Genomic DNA, 25,716 nt, shown 5'->3' with positions numbered 1-25,716 from the left:
GCGATGTCACATGGTACAGCCTGTGGGAAACTGCTGTACCTCCTGAGGAGAGAGTGAAACACAGTGTGTCAGCGTCATTGTGAAAGTAGTTTCGACTCAGGGGTCCCTGGATGATGCTGGGAGACCCCCTGCTCTGAGACACCGTTCCCTCCACTGCCCAAGTGAGAGCTTGTCAAGATTTGTCCTAAAACTTCACACTTGCATGTTTGATCTGCTTTTCTTTTTAACTCTTGCCTTGATTTCTAGAAGGAGATGAATTAGAGGATCCGGAGTTCAATGTTGAATCTCCCCGTCGGGAGGCCGAGAACGGTGCCTGTCCCACACCCTGCTGGTAATTCCCCTGGGTGGGCAGCGTCTCCCTCCCCCAAAACTACTGGGGGCAAACCCAGCAGGTCTTGCCCGAGGAGCGAGTTCTGTGAGCTGTGGGGGTGTGGTCAGCAGCTGTGTCCTTTTTAAGTTCAGTGAAACAACCAAATACTGATGCTGACGAAACGAAGAGGAAAACAGCTGTCGAAGACAGAGTTCGGACACATCACCTGCGGAAGAGCTTGGACTACCTCGATAAGATGCACGAGGAGAAAGATCTTTTCATTCAGAAAACGAGGTGAGCGCTGTGGGGAGGCCCGGGCTGTTTGTGCCCCGAGTTAGGCAGGGTCGGTCCTGCGCCTGTGTCTCCCAGAAACCCTGCAAGGAGGGTCCTGCCAGCGTCTCCGAGGGGAGGAGCTCAGCAGCGCCCCCCGGAGCTGGCGTCCTGGGTTCTCAGCCCCTTCCAAGAGAAACGATGGAAACACACAGTGCAGCTGCCACCCAGACACCAGCACCCAGAGTCGCCGCCTGTCACCCTGTCCTGTGATTTCTTCGCTGTGTGCGTTTGTATGTTATGTCTATAGGTTGGGTTTTTTGCTGAATTATTAATACTTAAAAGCAAATCGCAGACGTGATGCTTCATTCCTAAATATGTCAGCGTCTCCTAAAAAACAAAAACATTCTCTTCGTAACCTCAGCACCGTTACTTCACCTGGGAAAACTCGCATTTCCCCTGCCTCTCAGGGCACCTCACGTTACCTGTCCCCTCGTGTCTCCCAGAGGCCCTGCGGAGCCAGTTTCTGGGCTTTGTTCTGCTGTTCTCGTGGTGGTGAGAGCCGCTAGCAGGAGCTGGCCCTGGAACCAGGGTTCCATCCAGGCTCACAGCGCTAGGGGGGTACCCAGGCCTGTCTGACCTGTTCCGGGTCACTCTTGGGGAGCTGCGTCCCTGCCACAGCCCCAGCCCTCCCACTGGCGCCCTGTACCTGCTGAGCTCGGTTTCTGCAGATCCGTGTGCTCTCGTGGCTCCTGAAAGCACATCACTGCCGAGTGAGGCCACACAGCTGGCCCTGTGGCAGGGTTTTCAGAAAACGATGGACAAGACCCTGCTCGTGTCCCTTGATTGTGTTGGAGAGACCCCCAGCCTGGGCGAGTGGAGAGTTGGGGGCCCGGCCTTGCCTACCCAGCCCCACTGCCCCTTCGGAGGCTGCAGTTTCAGGGAGCCACCATCCAGATTCTTGCTTCCATGTTGCAGAGAGGAGCTGCGAGCTTGTCGCCAGAGGATGGACCTCATTCGCACACAGCAGGCGAGCATGGCAGCCACGATCGCCTCTGAGAGAGAGGCCAACAATGCGTAGGTGGCCCCCTTGCCCTGGGGGTGTAGGGTGGGCCTCCAAGCCGGGTGGTGACCATTTGTGGTCAGGGTAGCACACAAAACACGGACACAAAGCGTCAGGTGGCCACACAGGCCACCAGGACCATAAAGCCAAGTGACCACGAGGCCAAGAAGGCTGGGTGGCTGGGTTGGGGAGGAACTCAGGACTGCCTTGCCTTGGGCATCGTGGTGAGGGGGCAGGAGGGCGTGGGCACCACACAGGGACACAGGAGCTGCTTGGGGGTTGCTGGGAAGACCTGGCTCCGCACACTACGCCCCCGGGAGCCTCGCTGCACCCTCTGAGGTTGCAGGGCCCAGCTCAGCCCAGCCCCGAGAAGGGCCCTGCAGCATGTAGGTCCTGGAGCTGCTGGCGCAGCCAGGACAGCACCAGTGGCCGGTGGGGCTGGGACGGCCACCAGGTCCCACAGCCCCTGGTTGGGGGGGTCCCTACCACTGGGGCTGGGTCCCAAGGGTAGAGGAGAGGAGCCAGAGCCCACGCAGCTCACATGGCAGCAGCCAGACAAGCTCTGAGGACGTAGGCCACCTGATTCTGTGGAACACAGAGGCCAAGGTCTAGAGGTGACCACCACCTCTGGCCAGGTGTTCCAGACCCACTTCCTGCACCCCACGCAGCCAGGTCCTCTACGCTGTTCTCATAGCCCAGGCCACCCGCTCCTCCCCACCCCCACCCCAGCCACGGCGCTCTGGCCCTGCCTGCCCAGCGGGACGTGGCACGTGAAAGGCCTCCCCATCTCAGGCTCTCCCTGCTGAGAGTGGGGAGGCCATGGCAGGCGCCAGGTGGCCATGGGGCTCCCCTCATGAGCTGAGACTGACGCCCCTGGCCTGTCCCTCTGCTATGCCACAGGGCAGCCGTGGGCCGTCTCCAGGCGGCGTCCAGACGCCTGTGCACAGAGCTGGAGAACGAGAGAGACCTGCAGGCGAAGAGCACCGCCATGCTGGCGGAGAGCGAGTGAGTCAGGGCAGGTGGTGGGCGCGGCCCAGGGCGTGGGGGCCGCTCCGAGTGGGAGGACTTAGCTGTCAGGCTGCTCGAAAACTGAAAGGGGACTTGTCGGATGCAACAGTTGAAAGGAGAAGGCTTCACATTTCTGAAGGTTTTCAGTTTCTCCAGATTTACTGTGTTCTTAGGAACTATAAAGTCGGTGCTTCCATAGAACAACCAGCAGCATTTTTAAAAGGTGCTTTCGAATTTTTCTGGAAGCCTCCATTGGGAAACAGCCGCACTATTCTAAATACCGTCGGAGTTTGGCTTGTACGTTGGAATTGGCTCTGGCGAGTTTGGGCAAGAAGGGGCTTAGGAAGGGACATAAATCATTCATGAGGTGACGGAGAGGACGCCCACGCCACTCAGCCCCTCAGCCCCAGGAGCTCTGCGCTGTTCCCATGGACACCGGGCTGGGCAGGAAGGCTCCGCGGCTGCAGCCCTGTCCGACCAGGTGTCTCACGCCCTCCCCGCGGTCGTGTCTCTGACTCTCTCTGCCGTAGCTGAGTCACCACCCGCACTAGTAGCTGGTGACCAGTGGCCTGAAGTGCAGAGCCGACTGCTATGGCACGGCCTGCATAAAGAAGTGGGGGACACCGAGTCTGTGCCACAACCAGGAGGACAGGGGTCCTTATGTCACCTCGTGACAGCAGCTGGCGTATGCATCTTCTCTCACCGCTCCCCGCTGGGCAGGGGCTTCACCAGGCCGATAAGGCCCTGGCGGACCCGTCCTTATTGGGTTGCTGTGACCGTCCATTTATGTCTTTAAAAAACTTTTTTTACAAAACAATTCTAAACTTAAACAGAAGAGTCGCAAAATGGCACAAAATGCCAGTCTCCCCTCAGCCCCAGCGCCCTGGTGACATCCCTGAAGCAAGAGGCCCGTTAGGGGTGTCTGGTTCTCCCCTCAGCCCCCCATGACAGTTGTCACCGACATGACACTCAGGTTGTCTCTGACATGTCCTGGGGACGATTGCGTCCTCGTGGCAGCGCCAGCCTTCCTCACACAGAGTGACCTCCTCCCCATGGGGAGCTGTTGCTGTCCTGTCCGTGGTGTTGGCAGCTCTTGGTGTTTCTCGTCCAGACTAGTTACCGTGGTGGCGGTCGCCAAGGGCGACTTTCTGATTCCATCATTCCTTGTGTCTTAGCTTCCTACCCTAAGAACTTCTCTTCTCCACGTTGATTTCCGTATTTATTTATCAGTGTAGACTCTGGTTTCTATTTCACTGCTATCGTTATTTATTACTTACGAACCTGGGAGTGGGAGCTCCTCCAAGCTGGCCCTGTGTCCTATGGATGTGTCCCTGTCATCTCTGAGCACTTTCTTCTTTCCTGCTGCAGCCCTGGACATGCCAGAGCTGGACGGTGCCCACTGTTCACTGACTTCTGCCACTGGGAGTGGCAGCTCCAGGGCCCCAGGCTCCCCGGCTCCTTCCCTGCCGGCTCCCAGGAGAGCAGCACTGCTCGTTCGTGGTCTCTTGGCCGGGCAGCACAGGAGCACGGAACGTCAGTGCAGCTCCGCCAGCCAGTGCAGTGGCATTGCCGCGGGTTCTCCCTTCCAACCCTCCTCCCCTGGGAACTGAGCCTCCTTAAACAGCAGCACCCCACGTAGAGGGTTGGAAACAGAGCTTCTGTGGCCGTGTCATGAGGTGTGATGCGGAGGGTGCTGTCCCCTGCATCCGGCTGTGAGACACGCAGCGCAACACCGGCCCCGCTGGGACATAAGCCACATCTGTGTGGGACAGTACCCTAACCCCACAAAGCATGTCTGCCCACTGTCACAATACTGTGTGTTATCTGTTGCTGTGTAACAAGTTACCCCAGAACTTGGCCACTTAACGCAACAATCATTTATGATCCCACATCTTGGGTGGGGAAGCCAGGAGCGGCTCTGCTGGGTGCCGTCGACGTGTTGGCCAAGCTGGGACCACAGGGAGCTCGACTGGGCTGGAGGCCCTCCCCCCACACTCACCCCCTCGGCCGCTGGCTGAGGCTTTGGTTGTACGTGACATGGGCCCCTCCCTGGGGCTGGTCACAGTGAGGCAGCTGACTTTCCCTGAGGGCGTGTCCCGGGCGAGACAGAAACACCAGCCCTTGTCCTTCTCCAGCCCTGATGTGCATGGGAGATTCCTCAAGGCACGGACACCGGGGGCTTTTGGGGACATCTTGGAGACCGGCCACCGCACATGCGGCCTCACGTGGGCCACTGCTCCAGCGAGACCAGCCGCCTGCGTGGGAGGCGCTTGGTGATCCCAGTGGACTCTGTGTTTCCCACCACGTCTGCTGAGAAACTTCCCTGCTCGGAGGCCACGTTGGATGGGCCCCACTGGCAAGGAAGGGGACCCACACCCAGGCAGGGTCTTCCCAGGACAGGAGCCGCTCTCCCGCTGCAGGGGAGACTGGGCGGCGCTGGAAGACGTGGCGCCCACGTGGGGCTGAGAGAGCCCCTGGGGCTGGTGTGCGCAGTGGGAGCTTTCGGGCGTCCGAATTTACGACCCGGTGGTTTAGGTACATCTGCTGGTTCATCTGCTCAACAGTGAGCACCCACTGTATGCCAGACCCTCTTCTAAGCATTTAGGATTCGTCGCTGAGCAAGACAGTGCAGAACACTGCCTGGTGGAGCCGCGGCGCGTTGGTCCTGCAGCCGCTGCTCTGCTACACCCAAGCTCAGCACAGACAGGAGGAGGCTCCACGCGCCCGACCAGGCACCGGGACCTGCTGGATGGTGGCTGCTTTCTGTCACCACAGACCTGGTGGCGCAACGCAACACAGACTTACAGTCTGATGGTTCCGGAGGTCAGAAGCCCGACCCGGGCCCCAGGGGGCTGAAGGTGAAGCGTGGGCAGGGCCACGTTCCTTCCTGAAGGCCTGGCCTTTCTAGCCGGTGGGGCTGCCTGTGCTTCTGGCCCCTTCCCTCATAGCCAAAGCCATTGTATCTCTCTGGTTCTTCAGATGAAGGGGACTTGGTGGGACATAGGTGGGAGCCCGCCTATGTCAGTCCCAGGGACCCCAAAATCGATAGCCTCTGTGTGCCCACACCGATCTGCTGCCCACACGGGACCACTCGGTGCAGCTCCGCCAGCCGGTGCAGTGGCATTGCCGCGGGTTCTCCCTTCCAACCCTCCGAGACGGAGCCCCACCCCCCCGGGATCCCACCATCCCAGCACAGCAGGGAGCCCCGCAAAGGCAGCGTCTCCCACCCGCGTGGTGGCTTGTTTCAGAGTGCCACCACCGCACTTGCGAAGGGCACAGGTCTCACCACAGTCATGAGGAAGGGTGTGTCCCCTGCACCTGGTAAAACCTTCCCAACGTGTAATCTCTGCAAATACTTGGATTCCTTCTCCGACGTGATACCAGGGAATTTGTGGCCTCTTGGCTTTCGGCGACGCGGCTCTCTTCTGAGCCCAGGCTCCTCAGCCAGCTGGGCCACTCTCGGCACGCGGTCAGCGCGTCCCCGTCAGCACACTGGCTGGTGTGGGACCCTCCTCCCTTCCGGCCAGACTTTGGCGAAGGCCCTGCGCATGCTGGCATCTGCCGGCATCTAGCAATGGGCACGGCGGGGAGGGCAAGAGGAGAAACCACAGCCCTTGGGGCAGCAGGGCTGGGCCTCTGAGCAACTCAGGGGCCGGGCAGGGACAAGCGGCTTCCACTGTCAACGGATTTGGGTTCGTGGTTCACAGATGTGTCCAAATCCACGCAAACATCCCCACTCCTGCTCTCAGAGCCCCATTCCTCCCTGGCCGGCCGCTGCTGTGGTCTGGGTGCTGCTGTCCTTCCCCCATGCTGGCATCAGTGCCTCATGAGGGGCTGGAGGCCACAAGGTTGTCTTTTCTGCCCCCCGTTCCCCCCCCCCATGAGGAGGCACCATCTAAAAGGAGTAGCTTTTGGCCGGGCGCAGTGGCTCACGCCTGTAATCCTAGCATTCTGGGAGGCCGAGGCGGGTGGATTGTTTGAGCTCAGGAGTTCGAAACCAGCCTGAGCAAGAGCGAGACCCCGTGTCTACTAAAAATAGAAAGAAATTAATCGGACAACTAAAAATATATAGAAAAAATTAGCCGGGCATGGTGGCGCATGCCTGTAGTCCCAGCTACTTAGGAGGCTGAGGCAGGAGGATCGCTTGAGCCCAGGAGTTTGAGGTTGCTGTGAGCTAGGCTGACGCCACGGCACTCTAGCCCGGGCAACATAGTGAGATTCTGTCTCAAAAATAAATAAATAAATAATAAAAGGAGTAGCTTTTCTTCAGACGTGAAATCTGCTGGTGCCTTGATCTGGGACTTCCCAGCCTCCGGAACTATGCGAGATAAATTTCTTGTTGTTCATAAATTGTCCATTCTCCGGTATTTTGTTATAGCAGCAGGAACAGACTGAGACAGCATCCTGCCTTTTACAAATAAGGGACCTGCAAGCTGTTAACTCAAATTGTCATTTGACCACGGGAAGATCACAGAATGAGGAGAAGCAATAGTCCAATAAATGACAGAGTTTTCCAGAACTGGTGATTCAGGAATCTCATGATGAGCAGGAAGAACAGAAATACCCCAGGTGAGGGCTGGCCTGGAGGCAGACGGACTCGGAGAGATGGAAATGCCACACGTCGGGAGGTCAGATGCTTCCGGTTATAGATGATCCAAGTGACCCACGATCATTAAAAAAGAATCAGTTATTTAAAATTACCCCAACAAAGAAAACATAGTGCGCCCAACCTTTCAAATAAACTGGTATAAGCTTAACACCAAAACCAAGAGGACAGTACAAGGAAGGAAAAATATGGCCCAATCTCAGGAAATAAACAGAGAAATCCTAAATAAAACATTAAAAATTGAAACTGGCCAGGGGTGGTGGCGCATGCCTGTGGTCCCAGCTACTCGGGAGGCTGAGGCAGAAGGATCGCTTGAGCCCAGGAGTTTGAGGTTGCTGTGAGCTAGGCTGACGCCACGGCACTCTAGCCCGGGCAATAGAGTGAGACTCTGTCTCAAAAAAAAAAAAAAAACTTTGAGGGAAATTTTCTTAACGTGGTTGAGAGTGCTGACTGAAGACCCGCCGCAAACGTCACGCCGACTGCGCGGCAGGCAAACCTGCCGCTAGAGCTCCTCCGCCCCACCTCGTCCCTGCATTCCGACCCTTACGTGGCGGCTCTGGCCGGTCTGGGCCTTCGGTCAAGCGCTGGCCTGTCTCCAGGCTGGCGCGTCTCGTCACTTGGTCTGGCCCCGCTGTCCAAGCGCGTCCACTGTCCGGTTGCCCCGAGTCCTCACCTGACTGTTGGGGAAAGGACACCGTGGTGCACCTAAAGATGGAGGTCCGCGTCCTCGGGAGGAGCATTCTCTACCAGACCCACCTGCTGCGTACAGAGACCCCTCCCGGCGGAGAGTGAACCGGCGCCATGGCAGACCCGGCACAGGCTCACAGTCGAGCGCGCAGTCTCGGGCAGGCCTCTAGTCGCCAGCAAAGGGGCAGACTTGGCCTGGGCAGGGCTGGCTGTCACCACACACTGGAGCCCCTCCCCAAGCACTTGTGAAGACTAAATGGTGGTCTTGGGGTCAGTTAATCAGCTCAGTGACCTTCTTCAACAGAGGACGCAGTCCCGCCATCTCTTCCTGAACGCCCTCCTCAGGGCAGAAGGGCTCCTGCGGGCCCACCACAGCTGTCCTACCCGGCACTTGGCACCGGGGGTGCCCATGGGCATGCGGGGTGCACAGGGCCAGCCAGGTTCTAGCGGGGCTGGTGATCTCCCTACAAGTGGATGCGGGCCAGGGCGGACCTCTGCCTCTGGGCAACTCTGGGGCAAGGGGGCTGCTTGTAGGAGGGGCTGCCCCCTCGGTGGTGTCCAGGGTCTGCCTGGAGTATTTGTCCGAGCTCCGTGCCCAGACCCTCTCCATGTCCCCGTGATGGATGTGCAGCCCCAGGTCTCCCGCCCCACTGCTGCCGTAAACCAGAAGCTTCTTGTTTGCAAGGAACGCCATGTGGCACATCGAGCTACAGCAGGGGCAGCTGGAGGACTTCCGGAAGTCTAACCAAGAGAAGACAGAGGCTGCTGGGAAGTACTGCCAGGTGCATGCCGCGCAACAGCTCTGCAGGGAGAAGGCGGCCATGGAGAAGGCAGAGAAGAACCAGCTGCTGAGGCTGCGGTAAGTGCCCAGGAGGGCCGGCTCCTGCCACCCTCTGCTCCTCAGCCTGGCGCCCCAACCTCTGCTGGCTCTTCTGCCTGCTGCCCTGCCCACAGCTCCCTCCAGGGCATTCTCAGTCCCCCCACCCGCCCTCCCCAGCCAGGGTGTTCCCGGGCTCCACGCCCACCCAGCTACCCCTCGGCCCTGAGTGCCCAGGCCTCACTCGTCCCCCCCACTGGCAGCTCCGCCGCCCACCAGACCAGCCCCACCTGTTCTGCAGGCCACGGGCCGGTTCCCCCAGCCCTGCCCTGAGCCCCTCCCCACCTTCCGGGCCCCCAGCTCCTTCTCGTGTCACCCCGTGGGTCCCTCTGTCCAGTTGCCCAGGCCAGGAGCCAGGTCCTCCCGATGCCTCACCACCCCACACCCCGTCCATCCCATTGCCAGATCTCCGCTGCTTCCTGAGGGATCCCGGCCCTGGCTGTGGACGCCATGGGCCCTGGTCCCTGCTTTTATCTCTGCCTGCAGCACGGCCGCCCCCGCCCCTTCCCCTCCCAGACCCCTGCCAGGCTGCGTTGCACCTGGGCCTGGTGGCTCTGCTTTGACGTGTGTGGCCTGCGGTGCCACTCTGGCCATGCTCCTCATGCCTGGCCCGACGGAGCCTGCGCAGGATGACACCGCGGGCGGCAGCCGCCCAGAGATCGCGTGCAGGCGCGAGGCCGCATTTCTGCTCTCACTGCCCGTCTCGTGGCAGGAAGTCCCTGCTCATTCAGCAGAGACACGGACTCAGGCAGCAGAAGCTGGCGGAAGACATCCAGAAGAATCACAGGACCGCAGTGAAGTTCCTCAAGGCCTCCCTGGGAAGGTAGCGCTTTCTCTCCCAGGACCTTCTCCGGTCTGAGCCCCTGAGGACAAACCTACGAATGTGGGTCATTTGCTTTTGTTTTGAAATTCTCCGATTTCATTGTCATCACCTTGTCATCAAAACCCAATAAATCTGTGTTTTTAGTCCGGAGTTGCCGTCTGTGTTGAGAAGAGACTGTGAGGTGCAGTCTTGACACAGACTCTGGACTAGAGGAAAACACGTGTCCAGCAGCCTGTCCCTGTAGGGTGACCTGCAGCTGCGGCGCTTTTCCCCTTCACCTTTGAACCGTCACCTTTCATTGTCCCCTTGGTGGGACACTGGAGGCTCCTGTGATGACATCCCTCATAGCCCCTGGTTTCCCTGGTTAAAAATGTGCCTTCCCCCAGGGTTCGAGAGCAAGAGAAGCAGGAGGAGGCAGTGTCCCGTGAGCGTATGAGGAGACGCATGGACGCGGTGCTCGCGCTGAAGAGCAGCATCGCGGCGAACCGGGTACGCAGGGGCAGCCTCCCCTGCGTCCCACTCTGCGGGGGGTCTGCCCGGGGCCCCTGCTCCCAGAAGCCAGCCCTGCGCTGGGCTCGCTGCCCAGGGCCCACTCGCCCACTCGGCAGCTCCCTGGAAGCTTCCTGAGCGTCTGCCACGGGTTCTGTGCCTGGCCCTGTTCTCGTGCGGCCTGGTCTTGTGGCAAGAGCAGGGACAGCCCGATGAGGTGCACAGGGGACCAGGGCACCCACCTCCACAAGGCCACGTGCCGGGGCCAGGGTTGGGGTCTTGGGCAGGGAGAGTGGAGGGGAAGTGGGGGCCTGCGGCGCACGGCCAGCCCTGCAGAGAGAGCCCGTGGGGCCCAGCGGGGGTGAGGAGGGACGGGCTGTGCGGAGTTGTGTGATGCGTGCAAACTGCCCAGCACCGGACCCACAGGCGTTGGCACCGGCTTGACGACACCTGTTCAAAGGAAAGGCCCTGTGTGTGCGTGCGTGCTCCTGCATTGAATGTGTGCACGCGTGTGCGTGTGTATGCGTGTGCACGTACACGCCGTGTGCCAACGCTGTCACCTCTATGTTTCCTATTTCCAAGGAAACGCTGCGGAAGTTCCAAGCGTGGAGCCGGGCCAAGGGGCAGCTGGCAGAGCGGAGGGCCCAGGCCGAGAAGGAGGCGATTCTGGCCCAGGGTGGAGACGCCTTCAGACACCTTTTCCATCAGCGCCGGCACCAGGAGCTGGAGGCCCAGACACGGTGAGGGGTGGGCAGGTGTAGGGAGCAAGGGGGTCCCCCACACCCAGCACAGCTACTCTCTCTCCCTGGGCCCCACCTCGGGACAGCCCCGAGGCCGCAGCACCAGGAAGCCGGCTAAGGGTTCAAGCAAGGAGTGAGCAAAGGAAGTGTCCGGGTGGCACCAAGTTCCCTGGGGTACCTCGAAAATGTCACCAGGCCAGGCCCTGTCTTCCTGGAGACCTGGTCGGCAGCTCTGGGTGGGCTTAGAAAGAGCCCACCAGCCCCTCCTCCTGAGAAGCCAGGGCAGGGCTGGGGGCTCTCCAGAGGCCAAGGGGCCAGGGCCTGGACCCCATTCCCACATCCCACACCCACCTCTGAGGGCCAGGTTTCCAACTACCTGACTTCCAGCCTCATTTCTGGCCTTTCTCGGCCTTGCACATGATGCACCAGGAACTTCCATGTAAACTGTCCTCGGTGCCTTTGTCTGAAGAAGGGCCTGTCCCTTTCTCCCCAGACCCTGACCCTGGCCAGTTCCTGCTTAGGTCCCTGCCCCGATGTGGGCTCCTGGTTCTCTCACCAGGGGCAGCATCCTCCGGGTGTCCCAGAGCCCTGAGTGACCCCCTGAGTCATAACCGGGGTTCTGCCGCCCATTCGCAGCCCACCTTGGGAGGGGTCCTGGGGGCAGCTCCACCCACCTACGCACCCCTTAGTCTGGCGCGGGCCTGGCACGCAGGGCCTTCGAGGAGGAGCAGAGGCTCAGAAAGCAGGAGATTGTCGGCCGGATTTTGAAAGAGGAAGCTGAGGAGGGACACAGGAAGAAGCGGCTTCCTCGCAGCACCACCGCGGGCCGGTGGACCCTGAGAGACAAGACCTGGAGCTACGTGTCCGACTTTTGCGAAGGGAAGACCACAGCCCCGGCCACCTCTTCCCTGCCGGTGAGCAAATGCCCTCCTCTAGGTGGGCTCCAGCTGCCTGAGCGCGCAGCCGCAAAGGGCCTCAGGGCGCAGGTGTGGGGAGGGGAGGTCCTGTGGGAACCTCAGCGCCACAGCCACCTGCAGGGCAGTGCCACCAAGCTCTCTGCAGCCACGGGCGGAGGCCACACAGCCCGGGAGCAAGAGAACGGAACTCCCTGTGGGGGTCTCCACACGCAGGGGCACCCACAGCCCTCGTGGTCCTGGAGCACCCCCAGCGCCATGTCACCTTAGTGGTGCCACCTCCAAGACTGGGGAGCCTCCGTCTGTCCCCAGACGCAGAGCAGGGCCGCCACATGGGGCGAGGTCGGCACCTCACTGCAGAGTAGTCGCGATGTCACCCTGAAGATGGCAGCTTTCCTCTCACCTTCTCACCCCTGTTCATTCATTCACGCCAAGGGCCTGCTCGGTGCTGGCTGCCGTGTAGGTGGCTGCCCTCAGCTGGGGGGATTTATTTCTAGTTTCCTTGGGTGTAGGGGAGGGATGGTGGCCCCCGCCTGAGCCCGGCACGGTCCTGCAGCCTCTGCCCTTGTGTGCCGCAAAATGTGAAGGTCAAGGTCACTGGCTCCAGCAAACGCCCTGCCAGTAAAGCCCCTGCCCGGCTGCCGGGAGGGACCTCTGCCCATCCCCCACTCCTCACCAGGGCCCATCTCGCTGCGGCCACCCCCCGCCTCTCTCCTCACACCTGTCTGTTTCGCTGGGGTGCGTCCCACGTGGGCAGCGACTCACCTCTCTCTCCATCCAGCTTCTGCTGTCCCTTGCCCACTTCCCCCACAGGCCCCAAGCCGGCTCTAGGGAAACCCTCACGGCTGTCCTCCCGGGGTTAGCACGGGGGCTCTGCTGGGCAGAAAAGATGGGCACTAAGGGTTAGAGGCCAGGGCAATCATCTATAAATTAGAATATTTTCCAATAAAAGGGAATATTGTGCACTCTTCTGGGCATTATGTAAAAATATTTAATAACGTATATAAACACTTATATTTTAAGTGGAAAAAGTCACAAGACAGTGTTAGAACAAAGGATCTGGAGCACAACGTCACCGGCCCTATGGGGTTGGGATGATTCTTCCTGCTCCTCTGTGTAGCCCCGTGTTGTGTAATGGACGCATCCTAGCCGTGTTCCTCTCCCTGCCCACAGGAGGACAGCGCTGAGCACCCCGAGCCCTCTCCGCTGGTGAGAGCCGTCTCCATCGAGTCTGTTCACGGGGACCCTGGGACTGACTTTGAGGAGGAAACTTTAGCAGAGCCGGAAATCTCTGGGCTCTGGAATGAAGACCACAAGCCATACCAGGTGCCAGCTTCCGCTCTCTGAGACCCTTGTAGCCCGACCCCCCTCCCCCCGGCTGCATCTTCTCACAGGCACTGCAGGTCCCCACACCTGCCCCCGTGGGCTGGTCTCCGGCCACCCACTTCGAGCACCTCAGCCCAGACACCCCTTTGCAGAACTGTGACTTCCCCTGGTGTAGCTTGGTCCCCTGCAAGGGACAGAACGCCTCAAAAGATGATTCCGAGTTACTCTGCTTACTGTCAGGGAAGCATACTTCCAGAAAAAGGCAAGAGCTCAAACTTCCTTTGACAGCTTTTTTTTTTTTTGAGACAGAGTCTTGCTCTGTTGCGTGGGCTAGAGTGCCGTGGCGTCAGCCTAGCTCACAGCAACCTCAAAGTCCTGGGCTCAAGCGATCCTTGTGCCTCAGCCTCCCGAGCAGCTGGGACTATAGGCATGTGCCACCATGCCAGGCTCATTTTTTCTATACATATATTTTTAGTTGTCCAGATAATTTCTATTTTTAGTAGAGATGGGAGGGGGGTGTGTGGTCTCACTCTTGCTCAGGCTGGCCTCGAACTCCTGACCTTGAGCGATCCTCCTGCCTCAGCCTGCCGAGTAGCTGGGACTAGAAGCATGCACCACCATGCCTGGCTAATTTTTTCTATATATTTTTAGTTGTCCAATTAATTTCTTTCTATTTTTAGTAGAGACGGGATCTCGCTCTTGCTCAGGCTGGTTTCGAGCTCCTGAGCTCAAACAGTCCGCCTGCCTCGGCCTCCCAGAGAGCTAGGATTACAGGCGTGAGCCACCACATCCGGCCCAGGCTCATTTTTTTATATCCATATTTTTAGTTGTCCAGCTAATTTCTTTCTTTTTTTAGTAGAGACGGGGTCTCACTCTTGCTCAGGCTGGTCTCAAACTCCTGACCTTGAGCAATCCTCCCGCCTCGGCCTCCCAGAGTGCTAGGATTACAGGCGTGAACCACCACGCCCAACCCCTTTGACAGCTTTTTAAAGACATGTGGCCCGGGCAGAGCACTGGTCTTCTGGGGACAGCAGGGACTTAGTCCCAACAGGAGAGGCCCCAGCTATGGCTGCCCCACCGCGAGGGCATCAGCTGCCCCTCTGTTTCTGTGAAGCCCGTCACTGCTGCCGTCAGGGAAAGCCGTTGGCTCTGCTGGTTCAGGGGACGCCCAACAAGACAGGCAGGGCCGAGCCAGCCACTCCCACCCTCTGGGCGCAGCGGAGAGGATGGCGGAGCTGGACAGACGAGGGTCTCCGGGTGGCACCACCCCGGGGCAGCAGGGAGGAGCCTGCTCAGTGGCTGGCCCCAGGCGGACCCCACACAGCCTCGGGGAGAGATTCAGGACCAGCTTTGACTACGGCTCTGCCAGTCGCCCGCATCGGCGAGTGCGGCGCCGTTCACCCTGGCAGAGCTTTCTTTGTGCCAACATTGCCTCTCAAGGAAATTGCTTCTGTAGGATTTCCAAACACTTCCTCTTGCCCTCTGCCATTCTCCCAGAACGCTGCCTGGATCCTGGCTGTTTCTGCTTTTCTTCCTTTCATTTTTTCCCGTTTCTGAAATGAAGATGCCCTGCCTTGCCAGTGGGCCAGAAACCCCATCCAGCCATTCTAAGTAACTCCCGGGAAGTGGTGTCCTGCCCTTCTCTGCGGGCAGCGTGGGTTTTGGCTGTGTACTCTGCCCGCTGCTGTCACTGCCCAGCTGCGTTAGTGACCCCACAGAGCGGGGACCTGCCCGCTGGGCTTGGCTCTAACAGGCGTGGGCCTCTGTCCTTGTGAACAGGTGCCTAAGGAAGACGTGGACAGAAAGCCCGTGGGCGGGACAAAGATGGACAAGGACATCTTGGCCCGTACCCTGGAACGGCTGCGGAGCAGCCCGGCCCACAGGCAGGTGGCCTCCGGGCACGAATTCAAAGGCCGCCCCTTCAACAGCAAGCCGGAGATCATCCACTTCAAGGTGAGCCTGCCACTTGGCTGCACCGTGAAGGAGCTTCTCACCCCGTCCTGCCCGTGGTGCCTTTTGTTTTAACCTTGGGAAACCCAGAGGCTTCTCCAGGAGTGGCCCCAGGTGCTGTCCTCTACCGGGAGGAGGCTAGTGTGAGAGGAGGAGGCTCCATCTCCGTGGAGGGTCGAGCGCCAGCCTGCGAGCCCCGCCTCCTGGGGAGGAGGTGAGGGGCAGCCGCCAGCCACTGACAGGGCAGATTCCAACTTCACCCAAGGTGACCCCCTTTGGGTCCACCCCCAACAACCTGCTGCCTGACCTCAGCAGGGGCAGCACAGGGACCAGGAGGCTAAGGGCGGCGTTCACTGGCTGCATCTGCCAGACTGTGCAGGAGGGGCTGTCTCAGGGCACCCGTGGTGCCGCCCTCTCTCTGATCCATCCGATCAGCCGGGCGCCAGCCCTGGAACCTGCCTGATTGGAGCCTTCGCTTCTTGCGCTTACCCCTCTGGGCCCAGCAAAGCCCTCGTTCTGCCAACGGTGGTGAAGCCTCTTACAGGACAGGCGCCTCTACCCCCTGGGGGGCCCTTCTCAATTCAGCGGGAGCCCTCGGGATCTGCCCTGGGGAACCCTCACCGGGTGCTCTCGAGCCATCGCCGGAGGAAAGATGCCCAAGTGCCCCCGACCTGAAGCTGCTGCTTCTGACCTTCCTAGGACTTTGACGTGGGCAAGGTGTACAGGAAGAAGATCACACTGATAAATGCCACCTACGCCATTAACTACTGCAAGCTGGTGGGCGTGGAGGAGCACCTGCGGGACTTCATCCGCGCTGAGTAAGAGGCGGTAGACGTGGGGCTGCGGTGCCAGGCGTGGAGGGTCCAGAGCCTTTGCGCTTGGACACTGATCTAAGCACACCACTGTCGGTCCGGGCATAAACCCTCAGGCCACGTTTCCATGAAGATGGGCCCAAGTTGCTCCTCTGCTCAGCCTGTTGCCCCGACACTGGTGGCTGGGCGTTCATCTGGCCGCCACCTTTCCCTCGTGGTCACTGTGTTTTGAGGCTGACCGTTCCGGCAGGTCTTCCCTGGCAACTCCGGTGTCGTCTCCACGGGCAGTTAAAGCCGCCTTTAGTGCAGGACTCTGTCCTTCAGCCATGTATTTAAATTTGAACTTCGCTCCAGTGTTTCCACTGTCTTCTTCTGAGCCTCCGCTTTGCGTGTGTTGGGTCCTCTTGGCTGCTTTGATTCTGTCATTTCCTTCCCGGGCCTTCTAATGCTTCTCTTCTGTTTTCTTTTTTCCCTCATTTTTCTCATGATGGACTTTTCTGCAGTGTTACTCTCTTCCTCTGCTCCTTAGCATCTTGCCTTATATTTAGAAAGTTTTGCTTTTCTTTTCTACGTCCTTCTTGGTTTCTACCGGTCGTGGACAGGCCTGTGGTCCCAGGATGCTCTCAGGTTCTCGGTCCAGGAGCGTGTGGCTCAGTCTCCAGGGGGGCAGCTGGACAGGACCCTACCTGCCCCCTCTGCCACGAGGGCGCCATCTGGAGGCTGCTGCCCTGGGTGTGTGCCTGCTGATAGCCTCCTCCGCAGCTGGTGCTGACCCACCGGGCTCTGCAGCACTCAAGATGCACCGTCTCTTTGGGGAGCCGAGTGTGGGTCCACTGTGAGATCTTTTCCACTCTCTCGTCCCTGCAGTTTCTCCTGATCCTTGTAGCTCTCTGCAGAGGTACGTGTGGAGAGAGCGTTCCTGGAAACTGGTGTTTATTCCCTTTATAATTAATTCAGAGTCTGAGGCCCTGTCCAAGGCCTGCTGACAGCACACTGGTGTTCTTGTTGGCCCACGTCGGTTCTGGAGGGTGTAGGCAGAGGCCCGGATCAGGTGGTGGCTGGTGCCTCAGCGGCCCTGAGTTCAGCACCCGCCCCACACTGAGATTAGGGTTTGTTGTTGACAGTCGCTTTCTCCCGGATGTTGAGGACATGCCGCCTCTGTCTTCTGGTTTCTGTTATTGCCGGGCGGGGGGGCTTTTAGTCCAGCTGTCGTTTTTGTAGCCTGCCTCCTGGTTGCTCTGAGATCCTCTCCTCTGCAGCGTCTTGCAGCTGCACTGCAGCGTGTGTGGCGTGCGTGACTTTTCTTAGAACTCTTTCGCAGATCTGAAGACTCAGATCTTGGAACAATTTTGGAAATTTCTCCCACTCCGTGGCTTTGCCCTCCTGTCCTCCCACGTGAAACCTTCCCACTGTGCTTGCGTCCAGACACCTGTTCCGCATTTCCCATCCTCCCTCCCGCTCTGGAACCAGGCTCTGGGGGCTACGCGGTCCACCACTGTCTCTGAGGCTATATCTGATCAACCGCTGAAACTGCTGACTAAGTTTTTTATTCAGCTGCCAAGTTTCTCATTTCTAAAAATTCCAAGTTCCTTTTCAGATGAGTTGCATTTCTTGACAGTGTCTGGTGCCGTTGTCGTTGTCTGTAGTTCTCTATTTATGTCTTTAGCCATCAGAGTGGTGCATCTTTTAGTCTCCACTCAACACGTCTGTCGTCTGAGTTCCTGGGGTCAGCCCTGCCCTGCGCCGTGTCGGTTTGTGCGTGTCCCACGTTTCTCACTCTCGGATTCTACTCTCACTGCACGGGCTCCACACCTGGGGCTTCTGTGCTGTCCGGCAGCAAATGTTTCCCTCTCAGGAAAGTTTTGGACTGGCTTCTGCTGGTGCCACAGGGACATTGCCAGCCAGGGACAAATTTTTATATTAAGTCTTTACCTCACACCCTAAACCAGGCACGTGTACATAAAAGCCGTGTGAGAACGGACCTGGCGCGGGGTCTCTGGGAGGCTCCTTCCCTTACACAGGGTCCAGGCCATGGCAGACCCACCCCCGCGAGCCTCCCCGTGCATCTGGGGCCATTTTTCTGGTTCTTTCCCTGAAATAGGGCTGCCTAGCCCAGCTGTGCAGGCTCCAGTCCCCGCTCCCATCTTGGGCCTCCCCATGGCCTCATCCCACACTGTATTAAAACCCTAGACCCTCGGCCCCAGGCTGCTCCTCACGCCGTGGCACCCTGTTTCCTCTGGAGCTGGCCCCGAGGGCCTTCCCTCATGCACCCCTCCCTCTGACCCTCACGTGCAAACCTTCCCGGGGCGTCCCCCACCCACTGGACACAGGGCTGGGCCGCAGGGAGCACAGTCCACCCAGAGCTTCCCAGGAGGCAGCTGGGCAGGCGCACGGTGCCGGGCAGGCAGGAGGGATCCAGAAGGCCCAGCTCGCGCCCGTCCAGCTTGACCGCACCATCCACGCAGTGCGGTGAGCGTGGCCCTTCCTGGTCCATCTGACCGCCTGTGTGCTGTGGACCCTTGTACCGCAGCTTCGACCCCCCTGGCCCCATGTCAGCCGGGATGTCCTGCGAAGTGCTCATCACCTTCAAGCCCATGGTGAGTCAGGGGCTCCTCTCTCCTCAGGGTGGGGTGGTAGGCGGAGGAAGAACACACTCGGCCTCTCAGTAATGGTCACCCAGAGCCCCTGTTTTGCTGTTGCATTTGCAAGAAATATTCGACATGGTCCGGAAATGCCGGCAGGATCACAGAGCAGTGTCTCTGGTTCACTAGCTGATGGGTGTGGTCCGGGAACTTACCTTCTCATACTCTTGGGTCTAAATGGGGGGTGGGAGAATGTCCTGGAGGGCCCTGCCAGTGTGTGACAGGCCTGGGCCACTCTGCGGTTATACAAACACAGCATGTGTAACTGGGGACAGAAGTTAATGGTGGTTGGGTTGTTTTATTTCTTAGATAAATAAAGATCTGGAAGGAAATGTCTCATTTTTGGCTCAGACGGGTGGATTTTCTGTTCCACTGAAATGTTCAACAAAGAAATGTTCTGTAAGTTCAAAGATGTCTGAGCGTGTCTCGGGCACCTGGTTGAGAACCCTGTGAGCCCTGGGTGTGGGGCCTCCGGTCTGTGCCACAGGGCTCTGACCCGCCCTCGGGGGGCAGCATGTATGCGGGGCACCCCAAGAAGACGGGCACTCAGGCCAGTGCTGGAGAGATCTGGGCAGATCCTGCTCTGTGTGGAGCTCAGACGAGGACCTGTGGGTCAGAGGAGGCCTGAGCAGGCCCCATCTTTTCTATAGCTCTTGGTGTCCCCTCAGTTGTCACTTTTAATTAAGAAACACTTTAAACATAATGGAAGCAGAGAGAATAGTACGAGAACATCCACATGCCAGTGACCTGGATTCAGGGATTGCTGAGGCTGCACATTTGCTCCGTCTGCCTGCCGACTGCTGTCATCCACCTGCAAGTGGGTTCTGGAACTTAACACTGAGCACCCACCCTTGGAAAGCTTCAGTATCTCCACAGACACTGAGCCACCGCATCACCATCCCTCCTCCCTGAACGCCGGCTCTTACCACACGACGCTGCATAACTGACTCCTGACCCAGCAGCTTATAACAGCCTCGAGCGCTTAGTTTGTGGCAGGCGTGCAAGTCGCGGGCGTGCCAGTCCACCATGGTCTGCGGGCTCCAGGCTGCGAGTGAGCTGGGCTGGGCTCAGGGCTGGACTCAGGGACACAACCAGGGTGTTCTGGGTGTGCCTTCTGGCCTCTGGGGCTGCAGTTACCCCAGCACGATCTCCTCAGAGAGGATCACTGGAGCCCAAGAAATCAAGGCCAACCACACAGTGTGTTTTGGCCTTTGCTTGTTTCGCATCTGACAACGCTCTGGCCAAGCCCGGCCTGGGTGGTGCAGGGAGACCCGCTCTGGTGCTAGGAGGGCGGGGCCCAGCAGAGGAGAACTGAGGAGAATGTTCTGTGTCCTGCACCAAGAAAACCAACAAACTCCTAACTATCTCCTGTTACCCAGTCCACACACGCAAATGTACATAACTGTCCCCAAACCACCTTTTACGACTTTATTACGTTGTTTCTGTACTGCTTTTCCGTGTAAGGAGGACTTGGTGTGATAGTCACCTCCAAGAGTGGCAGGTCTCGTCGTGGATTCATGGATTTTACCTGTATGGCGTGCTCCAGTCCTCTGTGTCTCCCTCCTTCTTGGAGTTCAAGTGGCCCAGCCAGGGCCCTGCTTGACTGGGCCCATGCAGGGCGGCTGCCTCCAGGACAGCCCTGTCCCGGGGCTCTCCCTCACCCAGTGGACACTGCCTCCTCAAAGAGGCCCACTGTGGGGGTCGCACTCCCCCGTGGAACAGCCCCCAGAAAAAGCACAGCATGGAGGGCCAAGACTGGAGCCCAGGACTCAGCCAGGGGAGCCAGCGGGGCACCAGGCAGGCCTGCGCCAGTGGAGAGCTCCGCAGAGTCTCGCGCTGGCAGACCCTGCCCCCCCTACCCCGCCAGCCTGCAGCCTGTCACCCACATCAGCGTCCTCCAGCCAAATGCCCAGCGCACAGCCCCAGGCATCCTCTGCCAGGCACCCCGCGTCTCTTGCACCTGGCTGTTGCGCTGTCAGTGAAACACCGTGGCCCAGGCACCAGAGACCAGGCAGCTCACCGAAGCCTCAGCCTCCTCCTCTTGGGGTGGTCTGGGCTAGGGGAACAGGAGAAGAACGAGGCTGCGCGGTGCCGCGCTCCAGAGCAGGGCACACTGCCAGGCAGGCGCGAGGTAGCCTTCCTCATGGACCCCTGGCTGCTCTCTTAGAACCTGGTCCATTTGCCTCAGTGGCCCCAGCGATGGCTGGGGAGCAGGGACTCGGAGGGGTGGAGCCTCTGGGTGGCCTGTGCTTGGAGGACTTGTTCCTGTTCCGGAAGGAAGCCCCAGTCCCTGCATCTGCAGCACAGCTGATGATACCCAGAGCCTGTCATCAGCTTGCCAGCCTCCCTAGCCCCTGTGCCTCCCTCACCAACCCTCACAACTCCCCGACAAGGGAGCTGCTGGCCTGACCCACTCAAAGCCAGACTCAGGTGCCCCAGTCATCTGATTTCCAGGATGGGTCGTGTGCCGGGTGTGCAGTGCACGGTTGGCACAGTAGCCCTGCCCGTCCTGCCTGGAGCCAGACGGAGGCCTCCTCCTTTAGGGCAAGAAGGGGCCAGGGCACCCCGTGTCCCCTCAGGGCTGCAGGGTGACAGGCGGGATTGCCGTGCCCTTCAGGACCTGTGTCCCTCACGCTGGGCACCAGCTGGCCTGGTGAGCACCCGGGCTCACTCTGGTGTCCTTTGACAGCTGTCCCTCGACAAGGAGCTCATCGACTTCGGCAGCCACATGGTGGGTGAGACCGCATCCCGAACCATCACGCTAACCAACGTTGGGGGCCTGGGCACGGAGTTCAAGTTCCTTCTAGCCTCGGAGCTCTGCGAGACAGATGACTCTCGGTCCCTCCTGAGGATGGTGAGTGTGCTGCTTGGCCACCTTCCCCTAAACCCAGTCCGTGTGTGGACGGGGGTGGTGCAGGAGCATGTCCACAGTGGGGCTGGGAGACACAGGGGAGCATGGGCCATCCTCAGATCAGCCGAAGCAGGAGACCAGCTCACAAGGACATCTGCAGTCATCTGGCCTCAGGTGCAGTGGCAGCAGGACACTGTCCCTCTCTCAGGCATGTGGTGACAGGGGCAGCAGCTGAGAGCACCAGGCCTGAGAGTCCTGGGGGACCCACACTTCCCCTGATGCGCTGCTAATGTCCTGGGCACGGGGTGGACCATCCCGACCCAGAAGGCTGAGCAGGCTGACCCCATGGCCTCACCTGCACCTGTTCCAAAAGCGTGGGGTGGCCTTTGTCCCTTCGCAGATGGGCCATCCAGTGTGAAAACAGCCTCAGGTTATCCTAGGGGGTATCCCATGCGTGGAATAATTTCCACCACACCCAGTAGATCACGGTGGATCATTTGGGGGCTGAGGGCGGGAGGCAGGAACTTTGCCTTTTTTAATACACTTCTAAATTATTTGAAAATTCCCTAAAAGAAGCATCACAGAACTCTGCAGTTCTGTTGTCCATGTTAAGGGGTCTCAGCAAAGCCCTGGAAGGTTCTCCCCCCTGGGGAGGACAGGGCCACACGGGCCGCCACCCCTGAGGACAGCGTGAGTGGCAGAGGCTGCTGCAGCTGGGGTGAGGGGTGGTGGTCTGGCCCGGGGAGAGGGCCGGGGAGGGACGAGTTGCCTGTGGACCCCAGAGAGCACACTGTCTCCTCCTGGCAGTATCCACCTGGCACCCTGTCCGTCCCCCACTGTGGCCCGCAGGTGCTCAGTGACTCTTGTGAGAGCCCAGAGAGGCCTGGGCGGGTGGCCTGGCGGCCAGGAGAGGAAGAGTGCAGGGTTCTCAGGCCGGCGGGTGTTTGGGCTGAAGCTCAGGAGAGAGCAGGGCTGGAGTGGGTGGTTGACCCCACGTGAGAGAGGACCAAACACTGGGCATGTCCCCGAGCTCAGGTGGAGAGGATGGCTGTGCCTCCCACCAGCTGAAGAGGGAGGAGGGCCAGTCGGGGCCAGGTGGGCTGGGGTGGCGAGGACTCGGTCGCGTGCCAGACCAGCACACAGGGGCTCTCAGATGGGGCGTCCGTGCCTGCCAGAGATAAGGAAGAGCCTCCCAGGTGGGGGAAGGAGGCCAGGCTTGGCCCTGAGCTCCTGGAGCAGCCTGAGGGACAGTAGAGGGGGATAGCCGTGGACAGCCACGGACAACAGGGGCACAGCTGGGAGGAACAGCCATGGACAGCCATGAACAGCCACGGTGGGCACGCGGGAGCCAGGACCCAGCCCCGGACCTGGTACCTCCTCACACGGGCGCCCAGCAAGAAGGGGGTCTGGGAGGCGAGTAGGAAAGTAAATGGGAAATCGCCAAGATGCTGTGTTCTCTTCTTCAGGGTAGTTTCTTCACCTACGAAGATAAAAGTTTATATGAAAAAACCATTACTAGCTTTTCTGAGCAACAGCTCGAGGGCAACGAGTCTTCCCCCGTGGACATGCAGAGCGGGAAGGAGTCGCAGAAGCTGGACAGCAGGGACCTGGAGGAGGCGCAGCCTGCAGGTGAGCCAAGCCACCCGCTCTTGCTGCCTCCAGCTCCCCAGGGAGCTGTGGGCCTTGGCCCTGGGGGCTGGGGGCGGGTGAGGGCCCAGGGATGACATTCCAGGAGCCTCCTGGCAGCCAGGGCCTGCGGGGCCCAGGGCTCAGGCCATGCTGGGGAGAACTGGAAGGTCTGGAATTTTCCCAGGGCTTCAATTTTAAGTGATAGTATATAAACTAATGTTCACATATCCAAATAAATGCTGGCTATGGACTGGATTGAAATCTACGCTCATGCTGAAGCTAACGGAAGACTTGAAGGAAGCCCCCAGCTTTGGGCCACCAAGCCGGTCCCACCAGCGGGACTGTGGCACACTGAGGGTGGGTGTGCTGCCATCTGGAGCCGCCGGCTTCTGCTGGTCTCTGCGGCTGTGCTGTTTGTTTCACACCAGCAGGACGGAAGTGTGGCATGTGAGGACAGTTAGAGGAAGGAGGAATGCAGGGCCCACCCAGCGCTGAGATGCGGGAGCAAGAGCTCCCTCCCCAGCACGCTGCTCTGCACCTGGGACAGCTGTCTTGAATTGTCTTCATCACTTCCTTGCTGCTTTTTATAGTTTTCCATATCTGCACAGACACTGAGAAACGGCTGCCTTCTCCTGCCGTCAGGCTTTGTGTGCACTGAGCCGCGGTGTGGGTCCCACACAGCATCCACCTGCACAGACGTGTGCCCGGCTTGGGCACAAACTCTCACATACGACATCGAAAGCATGGTCCATTTTTTTAAAATTATAAACCGGACTTCATCAAAATTGAGAATATCTGCTTTTCAAAAAACTATAAGGAAAATAAAAAGACAAGCCAAAAACTGGCAGAAAATGTTAGCAAATCACATGGCTGTTAAAGAACTTGGATCCAAAATACGTAAAGAATTTTCAAAACTCAATTAGAAAACAAATAACCAGTCAAAAAATGGGTAAAAGATGTAAACAGACACTTCACCAAAGAAGATATGTGGATGGCAAATAAACGCATAAGAAGATGCTCAGCATCGTTACACGTGAAGGAAACACAAGTTAAAGCCGCAGTGGGCACTGCCACGCGCTCGTTAGCATGGCGGGATCACAACACAAACTGATGGCGCCAGGTGCTGGGAGGAGCAGGCGCGGCTCTCACTGCTGCTGGGACTGGAGGTGGCGCAGCCCCTGGGAGGGCAGGTCAGCGGCTTCCTGCAAAGTGAAACAAGATCCTACAACCCACAGCCCCTTTACCAAGAGAAATGAAAACTCTTTGCACAAAAGCCTGCATGTGGATGTTTGTAGAGGGTCTGTTTCTAATTGCCCAAAACAAAGCATTCTGTTGTTTCCTCGTCTTAATACAAAAGCCCTCTTTTCACTGGTATAAAACATTGTATGTACGTTTGGCGTACGTGCACAGAACGTGGACTGACCTAGTCAGGGTCTGTGCAGGCCTCGTCCTGAGCACTCGCCATGTCTGAGTGTCGGGAACATTTCCAGTCCTCTCTTCCAGCCAGGTGTGGGCCGTGCTAGTGACCACGTCCCAGGTGGGTCTGGACAGAGCTGCGCCTTCCTGCCTGGCAGATCCTCACACCTGGACGCCCCTTCTCTTCCAGAACCAGAGAGATTAACCACCGTGATGCAGTCCGTGGAAGACCAGACAGAGATCACACTGGGGGGGGTCAGCCAGCCCATCCTGCTCAGACCCTGGCTGCGCGAGCAGGACACAGCCCATGTTCCATCAGCCCCAGCTATGCCCTCCCGGCCCACTGGCCCCACCACCCCCACACAGCCCTTCCCTTTGACCAGAGCCAGGCTGGACCCCCAGGCACCTTGCAATCCCAGTAGCATAGGGCCACCCCCTCCCCAGGCTGGGGCTGGACAGAACCAGAGCAGCAGGGCTAGTTTCCTAGCCGTGGGGCTCTTGGTCCAGCCTAGAGAGGACACTGATGGTGGGCCCTCCAGGCCAGGGCATAGCATGGATGCCCACACTGGGAGGAGGGTGCAGGGAGGAGCCCAGGCCGCCTTCACCTCCCCTCGACTGGGATCCTAGAGAGGTTAAGTCCTCAGGTGGCCGCCCCAGGGACATAGGTCCTGCCACCCCTCACCCTTGCAGTGACATGCTGTCATGAGGGTGAGTGGGAGGAGCCCTCTGCCGTCCCTCTTCCTGCGCAGGTAACAGAGGGGGAGCTGGGCCCCTTCAGCTCCATCAGAGTGCCCGTCGTCTTCACCCCGGCCATCCCCGGAGAGGTCCAAACCAGATTCAAGGTCACGTTTAAGACTCCACAGTGCCCGACAGTGAGTATCCCTGTTGCCACTTGACGTGCACGGCCCCTGGGCACTGGCTGCTCCTCTCCACAGCCACGCGGGGTGGCCACCCACAAGGCTGCCTTGCCCATGCTCGAGTGGCCAGTTGATGGCACGAATGGTTGGCACCCCAGTCAGAAACACACGCATGCACACAGGCATCCACATGCAGGCGTGTGCACACATGCAGGCGTGAGCATACATACGTGCACATGCATACACACATGCCAGACCCATGCATGTGTACACATGTGCACGCACAGACGCTCACAGAGGCCTGGCTCTTAATCACTAGAAATCCCTTTCTTCAAGTAGTTAAAATTTTTATTCATTACTTTTTTTTTTTTTTTGAGACAGAGTCTCACTCTTTTGCCCGGGCTAGAGTGCCGTGGCATCAGCCTAGCTCACAGCAACCTCAAACT

At 59.0% G+C, this 25,716-nt stretch overlaps 1 protein-coding gene across 1 annotated transcript in view; it reads left to right on the top strand.

Moving 5' to 3' along the window:
- The window catches only part of CFAP74 (cilia and flagella associated protein 74), a 60,985-nt gene that overhangs the window by 12,577 nt on the left and 22,692 nt on the right, over positions 1-25,716 (top strand). Inside the window, exons 2-19 of the mRNA XM_012657482.1 lie at positions 247-331; positions 458-604; positions 1,559-1,657; positions 2,544-2,648; positions 8,630-8,803; positions 9,534-9,644; positions 10,031-10,133; positions 10,716-10,873; positions 11,586-11,787; positions 12,961-13,113; positions 14,893-15,066; positions 15,763-15,881; positions 18,406-18,472; positions 18,827-18,916; positions 21,207-21,371; positions 22,835-22,997; positions 24,604-24,668; positions 25,163-25,285. Coding sequence (XP_012512936.1) covers positions 247-331; positions 458-604; positions 1,559-1,657; positions 2,544-2,648; positions 8,630-8,803; positions 9,534-9,644; positions 10,031-10,133; positions 10,716-10,873; positions 11,586-11,787; positions 12,961-13,113; positions 14,893-15,066; positions 15,763-15,881; positions 18,406-18,472; positions 18,827-18,916; positions 21,207-21,371; positions 22,835-22,997; positions 24,604-24,668; positions 25,163-25,285 — 2,303 coding nt within the window. The remainder of the gene's footprint in view (positions 1-246; positions 332-457; positions 605-1,558; positions 1,658-2,543; positions 2,649-8,629; positions 8,804-9,533; positions 9,645-10,030; positions 10,134-10,715; positions 10,874-11,585; positions 11,788-12,960; positions 13,114-14,892; positions 15,067-15,762; positions 15,882-18,405; positions 18,473-18,826; positions 18,917-21,206; positions 21,372-22,834; positions 22,998-24,603; positions 24,669-25,162; positions 25,286-25,716) is intronic.

Source organism: Propithecus coquereli, unplaced genomic scaffold (genome assembly GCF_000956105.1).
Source record: "Propithecus coquereli isolate 6110/MARCELLA unplaced genomic scaffold, Pcoq_1.0 Scaffold544, whole genome shotgun sequence".
Lineage (NCBI taxonomy): Eukaryota > Metazoa > Chordata > Mammalia > Primates > Indriidae > Propithecus > Propithecus coquereli.
The sequence above is the reverse complement of the archived record's forward strand: the minus strand, read 5'-3'. Positions and strand labels throughout refer to the sequence as shown.